The sequence below is a fragment of the Protopterus annectens genome, chromosome 4.part0 (assembly GCF_019279795.1).
Source record: "Protopterus annectens isolate FY-2018-M chromosome 4.part0, PAN1.0, whole genome shotgun sequence".
Classification (NCBI taxonomy): domain Eukaryota; kingdom Metazoa; phylum Chordata; order Ceratodontiformes; family Protopteridae; genus Protopterus; species Protopterus annectens.
This window is the reverse complement of record NC_056733.1, coordinates 13149648-13170155: the sequence shown is the minus strand read 5'-3', so window position 1 is coordinate 13170155 and position 20508 is coordinate 13149648. Positions and strand designations below refer to the sequence as shown.

At 43.7% G+C, this 20508-nt stretch overlaps 1 protein-coding gene across 1 annotated transcript in view; it reads right to left on the bottom strand.

Annotated features, from left to right (window-relative positions):
* The window catches only part of RHBDL3 (rhomboid like 3), a 951138-nt gene that overhangs the window by 7077 nt on the left and 923553 nt on the right, over positions 1-20508 (bottom strand). The window contains exon 13 of the mRNA XM_044068052.1: positions 216-276. Coding sequence (XP_043923987.1) covers positions 216-276 — 61 coding nt within the window. The remainder of the gene's footprint in view (positions 1-215; positions 277-20508) is intronic.

The window sequence follows — 20508 nt, the reverse complement described above, 5'->3', positions numbered from 1 at the left end:
CAGCAGGAACATATATATTTTTTTAAATTATATGTAAAATGCTAACTTATTTGATGAGTGAGGAGGTTTATTTCAGAATAATATAGCAAAATCAAAAATATGTTAACCTTAAAATTGAAATCACACTAAATGAGCAGTTGTTAGGGTAATTAAAAATGGTGAATGTGAAAATGGCTGTCATTATTCAGTTTCTAGAGAAAACTGCTTATACTTACTACAGATTAATACAACTGCGACTCGTAGCACCTTAAACTGGCACTTCATTCCTGACCAGTTCTGAAACGAAGAGAAAAACATTAGGTCATGCACTTGAATTCATCACAATGATGCCACAACCATTAAATGTTCCATTAATTTCTAACTCTGATCATTATGCACAGCTGTTATACCCTTCAGAGAAGCTAATGAAAAATCAGATATGTAATTACTAACAGGAAAATGTCACGAATCATACTCAGAATTATATTTTGACATTCTTCTAACATTGTGTCACATTAGTAATGCATTTTTGAATTTTGCTTTTGTAAAAACGGACTGACTGTGGGGCCAGGGTCTTTGAAAAGAAACAGAAGAAACATATGCAAAAAAACAGACATAGCACACATACCAAGATACATCTGACTATGCACTTGAGTCTGGCTTGCCTCAGTTTGACCTATCTAAACACATAATAATCAGGATTAAGACAATGCAGTGAAGATGTAATTAAGCATTTTTGTCATCCTAAGCAAGCAGGCTGATTTATTCCCTTCAGACTATAACATTTTCATTTTTCCATTTGAAACCTTTTGCTGTTCCTTTATTTTATAACCTTCTACTGCAATATGTTTTCTCAGTCTTTTTCATTTGTACAAATTACTGCTTTTCATTAGCATGCTACGTCTTCATAACAAATACTTATATTATTTCTCTCATAACTTTACTTTACTGTATACGTTCAGAGTGAAATTATTTGTTATGTCCTTTTAACACTGTATCACTATAAACCTAAACTACTGTTGTTTTTGATATAGGTTCATAGATATGTACTTGGATAGATGCCCTTGTGGGCTATTTTATGCTAAGTCAACTTCCCTTTTTCTGCTTGAAATAACCTATCCCATTTGGTTATATACTGACTTTAGCCATCCCATGGTTAATAATTATATATTACCTGTAATACAAATAACTGTGTTCATACCATAGATAATTTGAGGGGAACTCATGCATGGGATACATCATTTAGGAGCTGCCTCTGTCCATAGTAGTACAGGGGGATGTCCTGGGACAGATTTTCTGTTTTCCCATCCACATATCTAAGATGTTCATCGTGTTTCACTGTTGCAGTTATTACACTTGGGTTATCCTGCTGGCAGGCTACCCGCAGTCAGCCTGAATTCCAAAGTCTTGGTCCGGCGTCGGTTGCTGTCGCCTCTTCCCTGACGTCAGTGCGCCAGGGGTATAAAAAATGCAGCCGACGCCATTTTCTTCAGTCTTTCTTGCCGCGTGGTACCCGAAGCAAAAGCAGTTCACAAGTGCCGGTCGGCCGACTTCTGAGATTTTTGAAATTGAATTTCAGATCCGAAGTCTTCTATAAAGCTAAGGGGAAACCTTTTTCTTGCTCCAGACCGATGTCAGAAAAAGTTAACAATTGTATTTCTTGTGGGAAGCAAATACCTCATAAGGATTTTCATTCTTACTGTATTCCTTGCCTAGGCCCTGACCAAGACGTTGCTAGTTGTAGTTTTTGTGCTAGATTTAACCAACGCACTATTAAGCGTCGGTACGATTTTGCTTTTCATTACTTTGGCCAAAGGTTTAACTACATAATGCTGTCGGAACAGCCGATGACCGGAGTTCATAAAAAGCTCAAGGAAAAAGAAAAGGACAGGCATCCGAGGTCCAAAACCGACGACGAAGCCTCTTCTATGCCAGTTGCCGGTTCTCAGTGAGGTGCTTTCGCAGCCCCTGACACACGCTACCTCAGAGCCACAGGCCGCCTCCTACTCCCTCGTGGAGACGACTAGGCCTCTGGATACTCAAGGTATTGGGCCTTCGGAAACTAATCCCTCAGATGGGTCTGGAGCCGCTGAGCAGGCATCGGCTTTTGAGGGTATTTTCAGACCTACACAGCTTTACATCAAGCCAACTTCAGCATTCAAAGACAAAGACTAAACAGTTTTAAAGGCAAGGAAACAAGTACAGCATTCTCCAGGACAGACTTCCATGCCTAAGAAACAGATGCTCAAAATGGCCGAAGACCTAATTACTTTGATTAGGGGTTCCCATCCCCCTCCTGATAAGAGGCCTAGGCAAGACACTGAATATGATTCTTCTGATCAGGTTTCCATTTCCTCTGACTCCTCTTCAGAACAGGGATACTCTATTCCTCCCTATGAGGATTCTGATGCTGAAGAATCTATCCCTTCAGCTTCTCCTCCTGAGGATTACTCATTTGGGGAAATCCTGCATACCATGAGAGAGCATTTCCACTGGGAGAGCCAAGATTATTCAGATTCTAAGAAAAGGCTCAGCGGCTTTCTTTTACTACTTCAGCACAGACCTCTTGCTATTCCACCTGTTCTAGACATTGTAGATGTATTTTCAGAGTCCGGCCTGTCTCCCGACTCTTTACCTCCTGCACCTGTTAAGCCAGACAGATACTACAGGGTTCCAGATTCTCATAAATTTCTATATAAAAACCCTGCTGCTGACCCATAAACTATTTCTCAGGGTCCCAAAGGGGTCAAGGCTGCTACTGCAAAAAACCCTGTCCCCTCAGATAGAGATTCTAGGGCACTGGACAGATGGGGGAAACAAGTTTACACTTCTGCTACCTTGGCTGTAAGGGCTTTTAATTGTCAGTTTCATATGCTTAAATATCAGCAATACTTAATGTCTCTGTTAAAACAGAAAATGTTGACAAATTCTGAATGTTCTGAGAACAAGGAATTGCAGGATTTATTGCATGCAGCTGAACAAGTGGGAAAACATATTTTGCAATGTGGTTATGATTCACTGGAGGCCTCTTGCAGGGCCGCTGTAACAGGTTCTGTCATTAGAAGGCATGCTTGGTTAAAGGAACAGACTCTGCCTGATCATGTTAAAGCAAAATTACTGGATGCTCCATTACAGCATGATACTTTGTTTGGTGTTAAGGCAGAAGAGGTGTTAAAGAAAATGGAGGATAAAGCTACATCTATGCAGACAGTGAAGGATTTCTTACAGGTACAGCCACCCAGATTTAGCAGGAACTGGCCTTCTAAGAATTGATCCTTTCACGTGTCAGACAGGCCACAAAGAGGCAGATACAGACGCCCTAGAGGCAGACAACAGCCCCAGGCCCAAACAATGGGGTGCTTCTACCTCCAAAAGCGGAGAAGACAAATCACAGCCATACAGGAAACAGTCCCAATGACTTCCATCTGCCAATGCCAAGCATTTATCTTTTGGCAGCACCCTTAGGGAGAAAGCTAGCACTTTTTTCACAAATTTGGCACATGATCACCCAAGACAAATGGGTCTTAAATATAGTCTCTCAGAGCTACTGGTTCCACTTTCACACCCTTCCAAAGGCAAAAGGTATGCCAGACCTGCCACACAATCAATGGGCAGAGGCACAAAACCAAGTTTCATCTCTCATGGACATGAGGGCTATTCAGCCAGTGCCACAACAAGAGCAGGGACGGATTTTACTCAAGACTTTTCTTAGTACCAAGAAAGGACAAAGCATGGAGACCAATTCTGGACCTGTCTATTCTAAATACTTTTCTGCACATTCCGAAATTCAAAATGTTGACTCTGCAGCAGCTTCTGCCCATGCTGGGCAAGAAGGCTTGGCTTGTAACTTTGGACCTCAAAGAGGCATACCTGCATGTCCCAATCAGACAATCTTGCAGAAGATACCTCAGATTCATAGCTGGCTCAATGCACTACCAATTCTCTGCACTGCCCTTTGGCTTATCTACTGCGCCCAGGGTCTTCACAAAATGCCTGGCACCAGTAATTGCATTTTGCAGACAAAGAGGAATTCAAATATATCCCTACTTGGACGACTGCCTTATTCAAGCAGAGACCAAAGACATTCTACTAAAGCATCTGGCGTTTGTAAAAAGATTACTAATTTGCCTAGGGTACACAGTAAACGAAAAGAAATCAAAACTAGTACCCTCTCAAAAGATAATATTCCTGGGTGCAAGCTTAAATACGACTGCCCAGAAGGCTTATCTCACGCCAGACAAACAAAGGCAACTGACATCTTACTTCAAAAGCATGGCAACAAAGACCCAGTTATCTGCAAGAAAAATTCTGCAGGCTCTGGGCTACATGGCCTCCTGCATTCTGCTAATTCCATATGCAAGACTGCATATGAGGAAACTTCAATGGTATCTAAAAAGTGTTTGGACTCAACATTGCCACAGCCTGGAATCATTAATTTCACTCATTCCCTGCCTGCAACAGGAGTTTCGATGGTGGGCACAGGCCTGTCACCACAACAAGGGACAGCCATTCACTTTACCCACAGCCAGGCAATCACTAACAACAGATACATCAGATTATGCCTGGGGGGCCCACATGGCAGGAAAATGTATTCAGGGCACATGGCCCCCAAGCCAAAGGCAGCTACACATCAATCAAAAAGAGATGCTAGCTGTACAAAATGCCCTGACAGCCTTCAAGGACCTACTTCATCCAGGACAGCTGCTGATAAAGACGGACAACACCACAGTCATGTGGTACATAAACAAGCAGGGGGGCACACATTCCTACCCCCTCTGCAGTCAAGCCATGATTTTGTGGAACACAGCATTGACCTACCAAGTACACCTGCAAGCACAATTCCTGCCAAGAAAAACAAATGCTCTGGCAGACGAACTAAGCAGAAACCTCATGGATCCTCACGAGTGGAAAAGTACAGTTTTGTACCTACCATAAATGTAGATGTTCGAAGATCCACATTGCTGCAGTCCTAACACTTGGGTAGTCCGCTGTCCCAGTCGGCCCGAATACCAAAGTATATGGCTGACGTCGGTCAAGGCGCATTAGTCTGACGTCAAGACGTCAGGGTACAAATGCGCATGACCGACGTCATATCCTCAGTCTTTTCTTGCCCCAGATGTCAGAAGACCCTAAAAAGATAAGGCTAAAACCAAAACACACCACACACTCCTGCACCAAATATATATACAAAATATACAAATTTACAAGAGTATAACCTCACCCACACAACCACCCCTAAACACAGAGGGGAAGGAGGGAGGGTAAATTGGACTGCAGCAATGTGGATCTTCAAACATCTACATTTATGGTAGGTACAAAACTGTACTATGTTCTTCATACCACATTGCTGCAGTCCTAACACTTGGGTAGAATCCCAAAGCAGAGGTAAGGGAGGCTGGCAAATCATAAGGAAGCAGGAGCTGACAACATGCCCTGCAAAATAGCCGTGGCAAAACCAGCCCTAGATTTAGAGTAGAGAGGAAGGTGGTAATGCTTAGAGAAAGTATGCACTGAACTCCAAGTAGCTGCCTCCAAAATATCCTTAGTTGCCACCCCTTAGAAATGCTGTTGAAGTGGCAGTAGCCCTAGTGGAATGAGGCCTAATCCCAGCTGGGATCTCCTTGCCATGATGGGAATAACAAAATGCAATGCAAAACCCAATCCACTTAGAAATAGTTTGTTTTGACACAGGCTTGCCCTGAGAACTCAAAGCAAAAGAAACAAACAACTGCTGAGACTGCCTAAAATCCTTAGTCCTGCTTAAATAATAACGCAACTGCCTGTGTACATCTAAAGTGTGCAAAATCTTTTCCCCTTATTTTGGGGATCTGCATAAAAAGTAGGCAAATGAATAGTTTGGTTTAAAGCCACACTAGAAACCACTTTAGGCATAAAGGAAGGATTAGTACGTAAAGATACCCTATCCTTATGAAAAATCAGGAAAGGCTCAACCACCATAAGGGCCTGCAATTCAGACACCCTTCTTGCAGATGTAATGGCTAACAAAAAAGCAGTCTTCCATGACAAATATTTCAATTCAGCAGTAGCTGCAGGCTCAAAAGGTTGTAGAGTGAGTTTCTCCAACACAAAATTGAGGTCCCAAGCAGGAGTAGGAGCTCTACGTGGGGGTCTTATATTCTTTGCCCCTCTAAGAAATTGCTTGAACAAAGGATGAGAAAACAATGGTGGGTCACAATCATAGTGAGCTGAAATTGCTGCAGCATGAATCTTAATGGAAGAGAAAGACAAACCTTTGTCCAATAACTCAGTAAGATATTGAAGAGCCACACTCAAATTTGGCTCAGAAACATCCAAATCCTTTGCTGCACACCAAAATAAAAATCTCTTCCATTTTCCTGCGTACACTTTCCTTGTACTAGGTCGTCTGGCTTCCATAATCACATTCAAAACTTGTTGAGGAAGCTGAGACCTGCTATGGTTCAAAACAGAATATGCCAAGCTGTTAGATGAAGAGAGTGAAGCTTGACATTGAGCAGATGTCCGTCCTTCTGGGACAATAGGTGTGGAATCAAAGGTAAGGGCCATGGAGGCTTCCTTACCAGACTCCTCAGCAATGGGTACCAGTGCTGCCGAGGCCAATCTGGAGCTATTAAAATCATCCTTGGCTTGTCTTGTCTGACCTTTAGAAGTACCTTTGGGAGGAGAGGCAGAGGTGGAAAGGCATACACATGAAGATTTTTCCAACTGAAAGAAAGAGCATCCACTTTCCAGGCTGTGTGATGAAACCTTTTCGTGCAAAACTTTGGCAGCTGGTGGTTTAGTGCAGAAGCGAACAGATCTATGTCTGGAGTTCCCCATGACACTGTCAATGTCTGAAATACATGAAGATCCAGTTTCCACTCGTGGGGATCCATGATTTGCCTGCTTAACACATCTGCTAAGGAGTTCTGTGCTCCTGGCAGAAACCTTGCTTGAAGATTCAGCTGCAAGCTTAACGCAGTCTCCCACAAAATCATTGCTTGCCTGCATAGAGGATAAGAATGTGTTCCCCCTTGTTTGTTGATGTACCACATGACAGTTGTGTTGTCTGTTAGAATCAACACCTGCCCTGGAAGAAGTAAATCCTTGAAAGCCAGTAATGCAAACTGGACTGCTAACATCTCCTTCATGTTGATATGTAGATGCTGCAGTCTGGCAGGCCACTTGTCTTGTATCCACTTTCCATTCAGATGAGCTCCCCAAGCTGTGTCTGAGGCATCTGTCGTTAGAATCTGACTCGCCTCTGGCCGGGTCACAGAGAGTCCCTTGTTTAGGTGACATTCCTGAGCCCACCACAAAAATTCCTTTTGAATGCAAGGTATTATTTGAATGACAGTGTCCAAATCCTGGCAGTGCTGTGTCCATACATTTTTGAGATACCATTGTAGCTTCCTCATATGCAGTTTGGCATTGGGAAGTACCAGAATACAAGATGCCATGAACCCTAAGGCTTGAAGGACTGTCCTTGCAGTCAGCCCGGACTGATGAGATAGTTGATGGAAGTAAAGAGAAAGAGTCTTTTGTTTGTCCGGGGTTAAAAGGGCCATCTGGGTTGCTGTATTCAGTCTCACACCCAGAAAGCACATGTCTTGAGAGGGTACTAGACTGGACTTTATTTCGTTCACAGAATACCCTAGGCATCTTAGCACTGCTATCACATATTCCAAATGCTGAAGAAGCACGTCCCTTCCTTGAGCCAGAATCAGGCAATCGTCCAAATAAGGATAGATTTGTATTCCTTTTAGCCTGAAGAAAGCTATCACTGGAGCCAGAACCTTTGTGAATACTCTGGGCAGTAGATAAGCCAAAGGGCAATGCAGAGAACTGATAATGAGAATTCCCAGCTCGAAAACGCAGATACTTCCTGCAAATTAGTCTGATAGGAACATGAAGGTAAGCTTCCTTGAGATCCAAAGTTACCATCCAGTGATCTTTGCCCAGCAGAGGTAAAAGCTGTTGTAACGTCAACATTTTGAACTTGGGAATGTCCAGATAAGTGTTGAGGATAGACAGATCCAAAATTGGTCTCCACATGTTCCCCTTTTTTGGTACTAGGAACAGGCGAGAATAAAATCCTAGGCCCCTTTCTGGCACAGGAACCGGCTGAATGGCCCCTATTTGGAGTAACAGAGAAATTTGCTTGTGAGCCTCTTTCCTTTGTTGAGGAGGAATGTCTGGCATGCCTTTGAAAGGAGGCAAGGTATGGAAATAAAACCTGTAACCGTGGTGAATGATATCCAATACCCATCTGTCTTGGGTAATTAAACTCCAGTTTTCTTTGAAAAGTGCCAACCTTCCTCCCAAAGGTGCTGCCAGACGAGAAGATTCTGGCAGCTGAAAAGGCAGGTCATTGTGTCTGTTTACGAAAGGACTGACCCCTGCCCTCACCAGAAGACTGAGCAGGTGAACTCCTGTTCTAGGCCTAAAAGAACCTTGAGCTCTGCCTCTACCACGTCTAGACCTACCCCTAGACTGGGAATCATAAGCAGGATATGTCCACCCCTTGGTAGGCCAATTTCTACTAAACTTCGAGGCTGAACCTGCAAAAATCTTTAACAGTCTGCATAGACTTAGCCTTGTCTTCCATTTTCTTTAGAACTGCTTCCACAGGCGAACCAAACAACACATCAGATTGTAAAGGAGCATCTAAAATCCTTGTTTTCACATGCTCAGCTAAATTCTGATCCCTCAACCAGGCGTGCCTGCGAAGAACCGAACCAGTGGCAGCCACCCTCGAAGAGGCCTGCACAGCATCAAAACCACATTGCAAAGAATGCTTACCCACCTGTTCAGAAACATGAACTAAATCCTGCAACTCTTTACACTCAATACCTTCCGCCAAAGCATCTACCTTAGACTTTAATTGTGAAAGGAGATAATTTTGGTATTTCAACATGTGAAACTGGCAATTCAAAGCTCTCATGGCCAAAGTGGAAGAAGTATACACTTTCTTTCCCCATCTATCCAAAGCCCTAGCCTCTTTATCTGGAGGAACAGGATTTTTAACAACAGAAGCCTTAACACCTTTAGGCCCCTGTGAAACAGTTTCTGGGTCTGCCCTAGGACTCTTAAAAGATACTTATGAGCTTCAGGCACCCTATAATATCTATCCGGTTTAACTGGAGCAGGAGGCAAAGAGTCAGGGTTCAGAGAAGCCTCTGCAAAACATCCTCTACCACATCTAGAACAGGAGGTATAGCTAAAGGCCTATGCTGGGGTAGAAACAAAAATTCCCTAAGCCTTTTCCTGGAATCAGAGAAATCCTGACCTTCCCATTTAAAATGCTCCCTCATGGAATGAAGAGTCTCTGAAAATGAAAAATCCTCAGGAGGAGAAGCAGAAGGAGTAGAATCATCTACATCAGAATCAGAGTAAGGGGAATACTCATGCAAGTCTTCAGCCGAAGACTCAGAAGCATCCGAACACTGCTCAAAACTCCCAAGCTCAGGTTCCACCCTAGGCCTCTTATCAGGAGGGGGCATAGAACCTCTAATCATTGTAATCAAATCTTCTGCCATCCTAAGCATATGCTTCTTAGGTACAGACCCTGATGAACTAGGGGTAACTCCTGAAACAAAACCTGGCCTGCCCCTGGGAGAAGCCTTGGAAACAGCAGTGGAGGGCCTAACCACCTTAGGAAGGGAGGGAAGAACAGCTACCTGAGAAGCCCCTTCCGCCTGGCCTACCTCCTGAGAGGTCACATCTTGCAGTAATAAAGTTTCTCCCTGGGATTCCAAAGAAATTTCTGGCTGAACCCCTGGCTCCACCGAGCCCTCTAAAGAACCGACGTCCGGGACGGACGGTTCTTCCAGCCTAGGCTTTGCTGTTTTGTCCTTGCGCTTTTTGAAGCGGCGCCGGAGCATCCGACGGCATTTTATAATTACACCGCTTCCCAAAACTAACCTGGCACAATCTAATCTTCTCTTTATAGTGCGTTTGTTAAATCTAGCACAAGAGCGACAGCCAACAACGCGTGCTCAGGCCCTAAGCAAGGTATACACAAGGTATGGTAATCCCTATGAGTAATCTGTTTCCCACAAGAAATACAGTTATTCACTTTTTCTGACATCCGTAAAATACTGAGGCAAGAAAAACAAAATAATCCCCAACGGGGTACTTAGCCAACTTGGATTCGGTCTGAAACTCCGACTTCGGAAAATCTCAGAACGCCAACCTGCACTTGCAAAACTGCTTCTGCATCGGACCATGCGGCAAAAAAGACTGAGGATATGACGTCGGTCATGCGCATTTGTACCCTGACGTCTTGACGTCAGACTAATGCGCCTTGACCGACGTCAGCCATATACTTTGGTATTCGGGCCGACTGGGACAGCGGACTACCCAAGTGTTAGGACTGCAGCAATGTGGTATGAAGAACATCTAGATCCACAAATCTTCAGCATGATAACAAGGAAATGGGGATGCCCAGACAGATCTTTTTGCTTCCCCTCACAACTGCCAACTTCAGAGATTCTGCACAAGGACTTAACACAAACAAGCATGGAAAGTGGATGCTTTGTCATTCAGCTGGAACAACCTTACAGTATATGCCTTTCCTCCACTGCCTCTCCTCCCCAAGGTACTCCTAAAGGTCAGATAAAAGAAGCCACAAATGATACTGATTGCCCCGGATTGGCCACACCTACACTGGTACCTAATCCTAAGGAGCTTGTCCCAAGGCCCAGCCTGGACATTGCCTGAAATTCCTCATTTACTGACCCAACAAAACAATCAGATCCTGCACAGCCAACTCAGAACTCTAAATTTAGCTGCATGGCGGAAAGTGTAACCATTCAGAATACACCTCTCTCTAAAGCGGTTATGGATGTTGTTTTGGAGGCCAGGAGGCCCAGCACCAGAAAATCTTATGCAGAAAAATGGAAGAGATTCTGTGCTTGGAACCAGGCACAAGGAATTGACGCGCTTGTTCCAAATATTCCTCAGATTTTACAATATCTAACTGAGATGCTGGACAAAGGCCTATTCTTCTCATCAATTAAGATTCATGCCTCTGCCATTTCAGCTCATTACAATACAGACCCACCTATTTTTTCACATCCATTGCTTAGGCAGTTCCTCAGGGGGGGGGGGGGGCAAAAACATAAGACCTCCAAGGAGAGCACGAATACCTGCATGGGACCTCAATTTTGTCTTGGAAAAACTCACACTGTCTCCTCTTGAGTCAGCCAATACAGCTGAGATAAAATTCTTATCATGGAAAACTGCTCTGCTCCTAGCAATAACTTCAGCAAGAAGAGTCTCAGAGTTACAGGCATTAATGGCTGTGGAATCTTTTATTATCTTCCATCTGGACAGGGTTTCTCTAAGGACAAACCCAACATTTATGCCTAAGGTAGTGTCCAGTGTGGCTCTTAACCAAACCATTCATTTGCCTACTTTTTACCCAAACCCACAGAATAAAGGGGAGAGACTTCTGCATTCTTTGGACATACACAGACAGCTACGCTTCTACTTGGACAAAACTAAAGCTTTCAGAAAGACTGAACAACTTTTAGTGGCATATGCTGCAGGGTCACAAGGAAAGGCTATCTCAAAGCAGACTATTTCAAAATGGATAGGACACTGCATTCGTTTCTGCTATTCACAACATGGCAAATCAGTGCCTAAGGGCATTAGACCACATTCTACCAGGGCAGCAGCCACCTCAACGGCCTTCCTCAGAGGAGTACCAACGAAGGATATTTTGCAGGCTGCAACTTGGACTTCAGTGCACACTTTTACTAAGCACTACCACTTACCTCTTTACTCTAAATCCAGAGCAGGCTTTGCCACTGCAGTTTTGCAGGGACTTATAGCCACTCCTAATTCTATTTAGACCCAGCCGCCCAACCTCAGCTTTGGGATTCAACCCAAGTGTAATGACTGCAACAGTGAAACACGATGAACTTAGTACAGCTGTGTACCTACCATAAATGTAGATGTTCGAGTGTATTAACTGTTGCAGTCCAGGTTACCCACCCACCATCCCCCTTTCTTTGCTGGGACTTATCTGTATTTCTCTATCCTATACAACCTATGTGGTGTATTTGCTTGTAGATGAAGGTATTGTTTATTTTAGTGCATGCTTTTATAAGCAATGTTTTTTAGCCTACCCTTTTGGGGACACCTGACATCTGGGGCAAGAAAAACTGAAGAAAATGTCGTCGGCTGTATTTTTTATACCCCTGGCACACTGACGTCAGGGAAGAGGCGACAGCAACTGACGCCAGACCAAGACTTTGGAATTCAGGCCGACTGCGGGTAGCCTGCCAGCAGGATAACCCAAGTGTAATGACTGCAACAGTGAATACACTCAAACATCTACATTTATGGTAGGTACACAACTGTACTTTGTGCTTGAATATGGACAGGGAGGAAGTTTGTTTTATGTGGAGGGGAAGTCTGTTCCACAGCAGTGGTATCCTCTGCAAGACATACCTGTCCTTCCAAACCATTCTGTTGATGTTGCAGAAGGAGTTTAGATCCCAAGACTGAGTATTTCTGATGCCATTTGACTTGCTGATATGCACTAAATCCATCAGTAATGGGTCAGAGGATGTCTTTTATGCCAGACACAGGTTACCTCTTAGCAGTCTGTAGGATACAGAGTATAGTGACAGGGCTTTGAGTCAGTCCATGTAGGACATGTTGCTTAGGCCCTGTATCCTTTTAGTAAGGTATCTCTGTTAGTTGTTGCATAGGTCTGGACAGATACATGCCAAAGGAGGCATTATATTCAGTGACTGGCCTAATAAGGGCTGAGTTACTGAGTAAAGGGGAACAATGACATCCCTAGATCTAGACATAATCTGTTTGTTTATAAGCTGTGCAATATAGAAGGATAGAAGGATTTTCTTATAAGAATAGACAAAATGTTGGTCAAAAGTTGGGTCATTGTCTACATAAGTTCTCAATCCCAAACAACTGTGTCAACTCTTAGGTGGGTATTGTCAATGTGGAAGGTATCTGGGGGTAGATGACTTCCCATAGGATATATAGTATAATATGCACGGGAGACACTCCAGGTACAGTTAACCATTGACAAGACCCTTATACAAATCATAGCTAGCTATCGGCCCCCAAATCTGACTGAAGATGCCCAATCCACCTATCTGGACCTCTTCGAATCTATCAAGAGTCAGCCCTCTTCGAATCTATCAAGAGTCAGCCCTTTACCCTGATCCTGGGTGACTTTAACTACCCAAACATGAACCAGAAGAACTACTGCCAGAACACAAATGCCCAGAGATTCCTCGATTTTGTCAATCCAAATGCTTTGGCACAGCTAGCTGATACCCCCACAAGAGGTGATAATATTTTGGACTTGGTATTAACCAACATGAGTAACCACTGCAGCATCATCCTCTTTGGTAAGATCCTTCCATAAAGCGGTCACTTTTGAAGTCACTTTCTTCCTGACCCCTGTCTAGTTAGGGTCAAACAAAAAAGCATCTCCAAATCTGATTACAGCCTCCTGAGGGATGGTATAAACAGCTTCACAGCCCCCTTCCCCTCTCTAGAAACTGGCACCAGTATCCAAAATTATACCAAAGCACTATACAAGCATTTATATAGATGCATGGAATCAGGGGTATCCGACAGGACTAAATCATCCTCCGCAAGGAAGAGTAAACCTGTCTGGTCGACTTCTGCAATAAACAAACTCTATAAAAAAAGGAAAAAAATTGCTGTTCAGGACCAAGAAGGAGCAGGTGCCCAGTTGGAAGCAATCTCTCCTTAGCCTGAACATGCAAATAAGAGAACTAGTGAAATCCTCCAAAGCAAACTTCGAGTCCAAATTGGCCAGATCTACTAGAGACAATCATAAGGCCTTCTTCACATATGTCCGCAATCTCAAAGGAAGCATCCAGATCTGTTCAAGGACACCACATATACAAATTCCGTAGATATAGCAAACTTGCTGGCTGACAGGTTCAGTGAAAACTTCACCCCTCTGTACCCTCCATCAGTAAATCAGGACATTTCCAGTTCCTGCCCCCTTCCCCTTATATCTAGGGAACAGGTCATCACTGCTCTCTCAAAGACAAAAAATACAGCCTCCATGGGACCCGATAACATCCCAGGCTGCATCATACATGAACTCAGGCAGGAACTTGCAGCACCATTAGGCTCCCTATTCAACCAAAGCCTGAGTACTGGCTTTGCCCCAACCAAGTGGAGGATACCCACTGTCATCCCTTTACACAAAGGTTGAGCATCCATCAGTCCAGGAAATTATAGACCCATCAGCCTAACTAGCCTGATCTGCAAGGCCATGAAATGGATTATCATGGACCTCATTAACAAGGACATTGACAACCTCCAAACACTTGATCCCACACAGTTTGGCTTCATCAAGGGGAGGTCATGTCTGTTAAATTTGGTCAACTTCTTTAAGACAGTCACCAAACCCATGGACGAGGGGAAGATGGTGCACACTGCCTACCTTGACTTGGCCAAAGCCTTCGACACTATTCCCCACTCAGGCATAATAGATAAACAGTCTCAACTAGGCATAAATACATATATAACCAGATGGGTAGCTAACTGTCTCACTGATAGAACCCACCTAATCAAAATAGGGGAAGCCACCTCAAGCAGTAGACCTGTAACGAACGGTGTACCCCAGGGTTCGGTCTTGGGGCCTCTGTTGTTTTAGATATACTTTTCTGCTGTGCAGGCCAAAACCAGTGGGCTATGGCTGAACAAGTTTGCAGATGACTGCAAGCTGGGCACTGTCATCAATTCCCCTAGTGATGTGGACATCCTCCAAGAAACATGGCCTCAAGCTGAATACCAAAAAATGCATCATCATCCCCTTTGGGGAGAGTGATGTCCCCACAAGTAATCACATTAATAACAATGCCCTAAGCATGTAATCAGTCATGAGGGATTTGGGCACCCAGGTTGATAGCAACCTGACTTTTGACCACCATGTTGCTTCCGTTGTACGGAAAGCTTTCTACATGTCCCACCTCATAAGTAAGGGTATCTCATTCAAGGACAAGAAGATCATAACATCCTTGTATTCTTCCCTTATAAGACCCATTATTGAGTGCAATGCCCCATTCGGCATGTACCTAGCAAAGCACATGCAGCAGCTGGAGAAACCACAGAGGTTCCTCACCAGGAGGATCCAGGGCCTCAAAAATCTACCATAAACAGATAGACTAAAAGCCCTAGCCCTCTACTCAGTTTCATACAGACTCCTCAGAAGTGAACTCTGTCTGGCATACAAGGCGATCTTGGACCCCACCTTGATGGGACTGTTGCATATCTGCAAGTCAAGCTCTACTTGAGTAACCCCCATGTGTGGCCTCAACCTGATCTATGGCATCAATAGGACTTGTTGCATGAGTTACAACTGCATACAGAGAAGTAAAAAATAAAACTTTACATAGTTAGCAACACATATTCATGACTTTTTAATTTTTTAAGTCTTTATGGGTTAATTCTGGTCAATAATAAAGCCAATCCAGCTGTAGACATGCCATGCTTTAGCTTTTTTTTACATCATCAGTACATCATTAGTGGATTATTTGGCTAATCTTTAGAAACACAGAGAATAAAATCAAGCCTGATGTCCATAAACCTTACGATGCCTGCAAAATATCCCAACTAACATCCAAGTCAAAGGGCAGAATAGTCAGAGAAACAAACCATTCAGTAAAAACTATTTTGCAGGCACCCTAATAACTGTCAGTTCATTTTTTCCAATGCCAGCTGTCAGTCGTAAGTAACAAACTTAACAAATCAGCTGGAAATTGTGGCCTGGAACTACAGTACTGAACTAGGACAAATGCAACTGCATTAATTTTTCTTTCAAACCTAACATTCAGAAGTATCCTTAAAGAGCAGCTTAGAAGTTTGCCACTAATAAAAAATGAAAAGTAGCCATTTAAGAATGATAAACGATACCCTTTTTCACAACGAGAGTAGGAAACCATAGTTCTTCATTCCAAATGAGAGAAAGGCCTGCAGAAAATATTTTGCCTCTCTGGTGTATTAGATAGATACTGGGCAGGATTCACGAAGCCTCCGTGTAAGAGTTACAAGGCTTACACGGAGGCTGCAGTTAAACGGTGTGACGTCAGCATGTCATGCATATGCATGAGGGCATGCTGAATCACACCTAAGGCTAACACGGTCCGTGGAAGACAGTAGGGACGTGTCCGTAGGCCGAGCCCTGCAAACGGACATGCCCCCAGAAGAGTAAAAGTCCCGAAAGTAAACCCCCACGACAGAGTCCATGTAAATGTGAATAAACACAACACAACACATGCCCCCACAGACTACGAACATAAAATGTAGAAATGAACATCTTATAATTTTTTTTTAAATTGTAAAGATGTTTGCCCGTGAGTGCGCTCGTTTGCGCGGGCGTGTCTGTAGCTTAGCCACAGTTAGCAGTCAGTGGAAAAGCATATAAGAACTAAATATGCAAAGTAAGCCAAGAAGCAATAGTGTAGCGGTAGAGATGTCGGCTGAAGAGCAGGCAGTCATGGTTCGAGCCCCCACAACATCAATTTTTATTTTTAGTGAAATAAGCACGAAACAAGTCCCTGACATATATGTACACATATAAAATTATATTTTATGTAAAATGTAATGAAATGGGCCATGTATTTTGAAGAAATGTGAGATAATAAAAAAAATATGTCAGATGTGCCTATAGCTGAGCTACAGTCTAACAAGTTGAGTACATCTGCCTGTAGGTGAGCAGTGTTTTAACAGGTATAAAATGAGTGCCCATAGGTGAGCAGTGGTTTAACAGGTGTAAAATGAGTGCCCGGGGTTGAGCAGCATTTTCACATGCTGAAACTGTGTACCCACAGCTGAGCTGAGCGTAATATGCGTGCTGACAGCCAAACCATGCGTAAACCAGCGTGATCCATTTGCGCGGAGCTGCGCACAGCGCCAACAAGCTAACTGACGGGCAACGTTGAGCAAGCTGTATCAAAACTGCCTTTACACAGACACACCTCCTAGCCTGTGTAGACAGTCATAAAATATAAAAAGCAATGGCCAGGTTCAAACCCAGGATACCATGCACCATAGTCAAGGTACTGAACCACTAAGCCATGACAGTTGCACTTAGAAATGCAGTAATAGCATATATATAGGAATGAATAGAAAGAGGAGCATGACAAAGCAGGTTTTGTGAATCTGATACAATTCCAAAATGGCCAATCACAGATAAGTGTGGGAAAAACGGCATATATAAGCCCCATAGGCAGGAATACACAGGATAACCGATTGTAGAACAGACTTGCAGCTAGAATATCAGGTGTAGGTGAGGGTAGTTGCTTCCGAGCACAGAGGTGGGGCGTTGAGGAGTCCAAATATATGGTTTGGCTCCTTGTCCACAATCATGAGGCCCAACTCATGCAGGGCCAGTTCCTGTGGGGAGCATATAGGGCTGAGGCGTGGGACCGGTTGGCTCATGATCTCACCAGTGCCACAGGGATACCAAGGACTGGTGAGCAGGTCCGTCACCACCATGCGGACCTGAAGAGACAGAAGCAGGACCAAATGAACCGTTGGATCCAGGAGGCCTGGCAAATGCCTAACGCCCCACTACTGAGTAAGTTACATGTAATTATTTATGTAAGAAATTAACCTAGCTGATATTATGGAGATGTGTATTCCAATATTACTTTATTTATATTACAGCTGCAGGTGTCCGTTCTGCAAACCATAGAGCCTATGGCGATAGGCTGGCACGGTTGCGCCACCAGGCAGGTCAGTAATTCTCTCCCTGTAACTGTAAATAAATATATAAGTATGACAGTTAGCAAAAGAGTGCAGTGTAGACACTAATTAATAAAATGTGCAAGTAACAGTGTAAGAGGGTTTGCAAGTATTGCTTGATTACAAAAGTGTGATGCAGCCTGTAATCCAAACATAAAAATTAAACAAGTCTGAAATAAAGATGTCCCACCTGTAATATAATAGTACATAACCTGCAGCAGGCTGAAAAGTACAGCTGCAGAAGCTGAGTAAAACAAGTGTGAAATATATCCCTGTTGAAATACAGAAACATGACAGAAGTGAGACTGTTGGGAAAGATTGTTATAACTACAGGTAAAACATGTCAGTAAAGCCTAGAATTAAGTACCATCTTGAATTGTAAAAATAAAACAAGTGAGAGAGTGTGAGAAAGAGTTATGAATCCACCAATAAAGTAGTAATAACTCCTGAATAAAGTACACTGCAGTCAGTACAGAATGAAATGAATGTGACAGGCAGAACCAAACAGTAACATGTGTTGAAAACGGTACCGCAGCTGGAATGTGTGTCCCAGAATCTGGATATGTTGCTCTCAGTCTGCAATATGCAGATAGTATGGTTGTCTGAAATACCAAACATCCACAGTTGTCTATAGCTATATAAAGCAAATGTAGCAGGATGATGTAGCTGAACAGAGCCAGATATGAATGTGTATGAATAAAAATTAAAATGTATATTGATGTAGCAGTAACATTCCTATCACCAACCTGAAGTAGTTATCACATAGGAAACTGTAGGCAGAACTGTATTGTGTATATATCTGCAGCTATTAGAAATGTACAGCATATGTATTGGTATTTGAAGTTGTTAATTAAATTTTCTTCACCCTACTCTATAACCACATATAATCCATTCCATGTGAAATTGGTATGTGCAATCACAATTAACACCCCTGGACATTTGTCCTGTTGGTTCATACATATTTGCATGTACGTTGATGCATCTGCCCTGTTCATACATCCAAACATGATGGCCTGTTGCCATCAATCAACCCTGCATGTTGTTGGACTGTGTATTGCTGTTCAAATTATGCATGTGTTATGCTTGCTGTTCAGTGGTTTGAATATCTGGGTGTTTGGTTAATGGGAATACTAATGCATGCTGTTACAACTAATTGTGAATGGTATTGTACGTTACTAACCCAAACTGTCATAACATAATGCAAAACATAGGACGACAGGGAAGGCGGGTTCCAGCGGACCCACCTCTCCCTCCTCAGCTGGCGAGTGCACCTGGCAGTAGTGCCCAGGCCGGACCCTCCTCCGGTGGCCCTGTGCCACCTGCGGGTGGAAGTGCTGCAGGGGATGGGGCTCGTCCCCCCTCTGCAAGTGTGGCCAGAGGAGAACATCCACTCACCCTCCGTAATGTCCAGACTGTGGTGCATAGGGAGATCCGGGATGCTGTTCTTGGGCCCCTACGCCAGCTTGAGGCACAGGTGGCACAACTAACAGGCGTGCCTGCTGCCCGGCCTACACAGCCCCCAGCACAGCCCTGTCCTGGGCAGTGAAGGCACAGTGGCAACTGCCCATGGGTGGGGATCTCAGTTCCACTGTTGCCATCTGTGGGCTCATGGGCTCTAGATATCCAAACATCCGTCCCCGTCAATTGTGTAATCCCCCACATGTGTCATACACCGCCCCTGTATGCATCTTGTCTTGTCTGTTAACCTACCCAACCTACCTCCCCAGCTATACCGACTTCCTGTACCTAACATACCACTCTCACCTGAAAAAAAAAAAAAAGGGCACTCTGTACCCACAAAAAAATTATGCCCCATACATAGCTGCCCATTTCGCACACATGTCTGCTGGACATGGAAACTGTCCATTACAATTGGCTGTACAACAAGTATTATTGTTGTCCTTACACCTCTCTCAGGGGTGGAAGGTTTCAAATGTCACACCAAATTACAAACATATGCAGAGCTGTTGCTGATGAAGAAATGGGCAGCTATGGGCCTTACCTACATCCCTCCTGCAAAACCCGAGCTTGTTTCCCTACTGTCTTACCCTCTTTGTGACCCCTTTTTCACCACTTTCCTGTCTCCCCAATTTCATTTCTTTCAAAGAAAATAGTGCGGGTGTGCGCAAGAGTAAGCACTTTTAAACAGTTGTAAGCGGGTGTGCTCAGAGCTGAACGCCAGTGCGCACGCGTGAGCTCCGCGCAAACCGGCGCTAACCCGGTTACAACTGCTTAAAAGTGCCTTAGTCACTCTGAATGACAAGGCCTGTGGTCTGCTCAAAAGCAAAATAAAATCCCACTGTCAGTCCCGAACCCAGGACCTTGGAAACAGTAGTCTGCATGACTTACCACTAAGCCATGACTGTTATATAAGAACATTGTGCTACAATAAATATATCATGCAATAGTAGGAATGAATGTAAAGGGAATATAGGATGTGTAGTACACAAAGCATGTCATGTATATTTACTGTCAAATGTAGTGGATTTCTATAATAGTAGTGTGTGAACAGAAACAGCCATGCTAGTTGGTAGCTATTAGGTAATAATGTCACTGTAGCACCTTGCAAACCACACACATACTCACAGCAGGATAATCACTGCCCATACCCCACAACCTCTTACAGCAACACATCCGGACTAAGTAATAAAAAATGTGGAGCAAAGGCCCAAAAACAGGGACACATTCCAAATATTGCTCCAACAAACTTAGACAGTTGAGAGAGTAACAGGTTTTGCATTATTTTGGATGTTTGGAAGGATATGAAGTCTGAAACTG